Here is a 5,586-nt window from a genome sequence, read left to right on the forward strand (position 1 = left end):
TGGTTCGTCTTTTTTACAACAACCAGAAGAGACAGATATAGAATAGAAAATATAGAAAGATAGATGGATAGACGGATAGATAGATGGATAGATATGAGCAAGAGAAGAAAATAATAATGAGGAATGGCTGAGAAGGCAGACTGAGAGAGAGAGGGTAGAGAGGGAGAGGGTAGAGAGAGAGGAGGTAGAGAGAGAGAGAGAGAGAGAGAGAGAGAGAGAGAGAGAGAGAGAGAGAGGAGAGAGAGAGAGAAAATGAGAGAGGGAGAGAGATAGAGAGAAAGACAGAGAGAGACAGACAGAGAGGGAGAGAGACAGAGAGAGAAAGAGAGAGAGAGAGAGAGAGAGAGAGAGAGAGAGAGAGAGAGAGAGAGAGAGAGAGAGAGAGAGAGAGAGAGAGAGAGAGAGAGAGAGAGAGGGGGGGGGGGGATACCGATAGCCACGGTGCATATATAGGACCTCATCAGGGATAAGTAGTGCCAATGCAAGGGGCGCACGTCCGTTCCAGGTCAGAAATGAGCTGGGGTCAGAAAGTGAGTGAACACCTGTAGCTTAGAGCTTACCTTGGAACGCTTTTGCAGGAGATTGAATAGGCAAGCGTTCCGTGTAGCCAGTGATCGGTCCTGAGCGGAGGGTGGTATGGTTGTGGACGTGGGCCAAGGCTGGAATTTGAGCCACATTGATAGCACCCACTCCAATCTGAGCGCCCATAATGTTCGGGATACTTTGTTACAGTACCCGGCCGGACTGAGTCGCACTGGACACACGTTAGTCGCAGTGTGTCTCGGGTTTATTTTTGTTCTCGGCATCCTCAACAATTTTCTCGTTCTCGTTGTATTTGCGAAGTTTCAGTGTCTCTGGACGCCGATCAACTTGATCCTGTTGAACATCAGCGTCAGCGACATCCTGGTGTGCCTTTTTGGGACTCCCTTTAGTTTTGCCGCCAGCATCCATGGAAGGTGGCTGATCGGAGACCCGGGGTGCAGGTGGTACGGGTTCGCCAACTCCCTCTTCGGTGAGTCGTTCCGTAGTTTGACTTGGACAGGATGCACGAATATGCATCCTTTCCGTCATTGTGTTGTTTGGTTGGTTTTAAACGTTGAAACAAGTAAGTATCTGACATAGTTTGCTATTGTCTAAATTGTACTTAATTTATATAAAACAATTCTTTCATACATTTAAATTAATTTAGTTTTTGTGTGACAAAATGAGAAACGAAATGGCACTCCCGAGACGCTCATCTTATAGCCTGCCTCGCACAGTACGCAGTTAAGCATTTAGAATGGACTTAATCATAACTATAGAACAGGCAAAAAAACACCAGTTCTATGTATATATATTTATTTCATGAATTGCACTTAATTATGAGTGTTTTATGCCTTGATGTAACCTACAACTTTTATTCTCTCTCGCTACATCTTTCTCCCTTTCTTTCTCTACAACTTTTTTGTCTTATTCTCTATTATACAACCAAACACATTCTTTATCTCTCCCCCCTCTATATTTCTCCTTCTCTCCCCATTCCCTCTCTCTCTCTTTCTCCATCTCTCTCTCCGTCTCCCTCACTCTCTCTCGCTTGCTTTCTCTCCCTCTCTCCCTCCCCACTTACTCCCTCCACCCCTCTCTCTCCCCCCTCCCCCCCCCCTCTCTCTCCCTAACTCTCTCTCCCCCCCGTCTCCCCTAGGCATCGTGTCCCTGGTGTCCCTGTCCGTGCTGTCCTACGAGCGCTACAGCCACGTGCTACGCTGCGCCCAGGCCGACGTGTCCGACTTCAGGAAGGCCTGGCTGTGCGTGGGTGCCTCCTGGGTCTACTCCCTGCTCTGGACCCTGCCTCCCCTCCTGGGCTGGAGCAGCTACGGCCCCGAGGGCGTTGGCACCTCCTGCTCCGTCCAGTGGCACGTGCGCTCGGCCTCCAGCGTCTCCTACGTGCTGTGTCTGTTCGTCTTCTGCCTGCTGCTGCCACTGCTGCTCATGGTCTACTGCTACGGACGCATCCTCCTCGCCATCAGAGGGGTGAGTGACACTCATGAACACCTGTAGCCACATACGCACACACGTGTGTGTTTGTGTGCGTGCAGAGGGACACACACGCGTGCAGACACACTACGAACACTATCCACGGAAAAAAGAGAGAGGAGGGTCACGCTCACACTTTGGAACACTTTTCCCACATATTCATACACACGCAGGCAGGCAGACGCTTACAGCGTCTATGGTAAATTCTCTCTCTCTCTGTCTCTCTCTCTCTCTCTCTCTCTCTCTCTCTCTCTCTCTCTCTCTCTCTCTCTCTCTCTCTCTAGTGGCTCAAAGTCTTCATCTTGTTTCTTCAACATGTCTTTTTCCTCATTATCGTGTCAATTGTCATGGGTGAAATATTTATCCTTTTATTCTTCTGCAGTCCATGCAGCTTTAAATGGGGCAGGTCACGCAGAGTTCTCCCCCAGCCTACCTCTGACTCACCAGCCTACTGGGGAGTCTCCGAACCCGGTGACTCACCAGTCACTACACCGGAAGTCCGTACATAAAGCACGGGGTTCAGAAGAAAATAACAAGGTCCTCAATGTATCCCGGGGGGGGGGGGGGGGGGGGCAGTGTTTCTGGCGTTAGCCGAATGAATCACCCAATCAGAACGTATTTATAGACAGGGGGGTCGCCCTGTTACTAAGGGATACTAATAATAATAATAATAAATAATACATTTAATTTAGAGGCGCCTTTCAAAACACCCAAGGTCACCTTACAGAGCATATAGTCATCATACAATTTTTTAAAAAACAAGACATTGTGGAAAAAGATAAATAAATAAATAAATAAACATAAGCAATAAGAAATAAATAAAACAAAAACAGGACAAAACAAAAAAACAATCAAAACAGTGATCAGTTAGACGTTGTGTGCGAGTTTGAACAGGTGAGTTTTGAGTTGTGACTTGAAGGTTGTAATGGTGTCTGACTGTTTTATGTGTGGGGGGAGGGAGTTCCAGAGCCTGGGTGCTGAACAGCTGAATGACCGGGCACCCATTGTAGTGAGTCGTGATGTGGGGATACATAGTAGTCCAGCAGAGGTTGAGCGGAGGGAGCGGTGACACAAACTAGTTATGTCACCTCCACCTCGTAGGTCTCCCCTGGATGAATGTCAACGCACAGCGCGACCCACCGGTCACCATTGTCACATGTCCTCCACCAGGTGGGGACGGTCAACCTGCTGGCGGCCCAGCGGCGGGAGCAGCGCGTCCTGCTGATGGTGCTGTCCATGGTGGCCGGCTACCTGCTGTGCTGGATGCCCTACGGCGTGGTGGCCCTGGTGGCCGCCTTCGGCCCCGGCGGCGCCGTCACCCCCCTGGCCGGCACCCTGCCCGCCGTGCTGGCCAAGCTCAGCACCGTGGTCAACCCCGTGATCTACGTCTTCTTCAACAGCCAGGTGACGGGAGGCCGGGGGGCGGGGTTGGGCGGGGTTGGGCGAGTGGAAGGGGATGGATGGACCAGGAGGGTGGGTGGGTGGTGGGTGGCTGAGTGCACGGCTGAGTGGACGGTTGACGGGATGGAATAAGGCAATTCCAAGACAATTACGAGTGGTCTGTTTACCATCTTCTTACCACTAGACGAGGCATTATGTCGACATCACATCCCCATGTACGATAGTATTCACATCATGTTGCAAGTACCCTTGCACACTTCTGCGTCATTGTTATGGGGAAGTGAGCGAGTGGACCCCAAATGCTCAACACGGAGTGAGGCTGACACAGAGTGTAAAAACGAATCCTCATAGCGCATAAAGGTTCATTCATATTAAGTATAAATGAATGTGTGTATGGTGCACAATAATGACAAAGGTTTGTATGTAGCTAACACACTCGTATGCAATTTTGGACATGCAGGTTGTTGCTTAGCAACGTGCGCTTTGTTTGTCATTCCCCCCCAAAGCAACTTTTACCGTGGAACTACTTTCTCTTTTTTACTACTTTATCTCCTTTGCCCCTCGCTCCTCACTTTGAGAACCACGGCACTATGAGCACATTATAACCCCAAACCCTGACCCGGTTAATGCCAGGCTCACATCAACCCACATTGAACAAATGATTGTGTTTTCTTTTGCAGTTTAACGCGTGCTTCGTAGCCTTCATAAAGTGTAGCCCCCCGCCCCGCGCCTTCACCACCCATCAGGGCAGCAGACCCCAACACCGCACATCTGGCTCCCGGCACTCCCACAATTCACCTGCCTTCCGGAGCGCCTTGCCCACCTCCCCGCTACCTTACTCCTGCCGGAGCCCCGAGTTCACCTCCTACTGCGTCGCCCCGAAGGAGGGGGAGCTCATGCACGATCTCGCTGTCCACTACAATCATTGAAGGCTGCGGGGGGGGGGGGGTTGGGTGTCCATGACGTGCCTGCAGTGGGTGAACAAACGCATGGGCTCCTTCAGTACGTGAAACGTCCAAGTTTTTTTTTGCCACTCGTTTTGCCAATTTGCTACAGAACAAGGAACTAATGCTCTGTGGGCAATGTGTCGATGGAGCCACCAGCCTGTGATTATTGACTTATTCCAGATCAACGTGAGAAGAGTCAAGATCCAGAGGAATCCCGCTTGATCCTATATGCTGTGATTATTAGGAAAACTTCAGCACATACTAATGTAGTGCCGGACAACTAAATCTTTCTTTAGGTTGTCATAAATTTGTATGTTTTATTTCATTTCAGTTTGGAGGAGGCTTGAAAAGTGGTTCTGAATGTATTGGATGCTCGATTAGAAATCATTATTTTCTGCTTGATACTTTTGGTATTGGTCCTATGGCTCGAGCTCTGGAATTTTCCAGATTGGAAAGTAATGAGATCAATTGTCACATGACAGTACATGCTGTGTGTGTTTCTATGGGTGTTACTCATCGTACAAAATGTTTTTTCCAAGCAGCCAATTCCAAGACCATTACGGGTGGTCAATGACCATATTTCTACAACTAGAGGAGGCATTCTGTCTCCACCACATCCCCATGAATAATAGATGGGCAGATATAGTGTGTATTTACCTCATGTAACAAGTACCCTTACATTGGAGTTGTGCGTCATTGATGTGTGCAAGTGAGCGAGTGGACCCAAACGCTAGACACAGAGTGAGGCTGACAATAAAAGTGTCTTAACTGACAATCAACAGATATGTAACGGCGGGACGGCAACAGGAGGGTAGTCAGACCGGCGAGTGTTTGGCAACATGTCAAACAGCGTGAAACATCGATCTAGCAATGATCGTCTGGAGAACCGAGGTTGAAAACACTGGGTCTTCATTGATGACTGAGGACAGGTGTCTAGAGTGCAGGAGATGAATGAATCGACTGGCCCCACTAGGTGGCAGAAGTGGTCGGCGTGACAGTCAAGCTCTTCGCCACAGTACATTATCAGCTCCATCCCAATACAGTAGTTAGGCGCAAAAATATATGAACCCTAAAATAAAACAGTTTAGAATATAATAAATACACAACCAACTTAAAAATGTTTTGCGAGCTTAGAGTCGTGTCAGTGTGCAAGGGCTTTAGTTATGAGCGCAAGGTCCTTATTAAGTGTGCAAGTATTAGTCAGGGTGCAAGTCAGAGTATAGGG

At 48.9% G+C, this 5,586-nt stretch overlaps 1 protein-coding gene across 1 annotated transcript; it reads left to right on the plus strand.

Moving 5' to 3' along the window:
* The first annotated feature begins 425 nt into the window (after positions 1-425).
* Positions 426-4,343, plus strand: tmtops3a (teleost multiple tissue opsin 3a). The gene is made up of 4 exons (XM_060063788.1): positions 426-1,012; positions 1,682-2,010; positions 3,184-3,417; positions 4,095-4,343. Exons 1-4 carry the CDS (start codon positions 637-639, stop codon positions 4,341-4,343), a joined length of 1,188 nt encoding a protein of 395 aa, XP_059919771.1. The 5' UTR covers positions 426-636.
* Positions 4,344-5,586: the final 1,243 nt, after the last annotated feature.

Source organism: Gadus macrocephalus, chromosome 10 (assembly GCF_031168955.1).
Source record: "Gadus macrocephalus chromosome 10, ASM3116895v1".
Classification (NCBI taxonomy): Eukaryota; Metazoa; Chordata; class Actinopteri; order Gadiformes; family Gadidae; genus Gadus; species Gadus macrocephalus.

Bases quoted from the DNA above. Each gene is read 5' to 3' on its own strand.
- tmtops3a (XM_060063788.1), top strand. From the start codon at position 637: ATGGTTGTGGACGTGGGCCAAGGCTGGAATTTGAGCCACATTGATAGC. The intron at 2,011-3,183 runs GTGAGTGACACT...GTCCTCCACCAG, and splicing joins TCCTCCTCGCCATCAGAGGG to GTGGGGACGGTCAACCTGCT. The intron at 3,418-4,094 runs GTGACGGGAGGC...TTTCTTTTGCAG, and splicing joins ACGTCTTCTTCAACAGCCAG to TTTAACGCGTGCTTCGTAGC.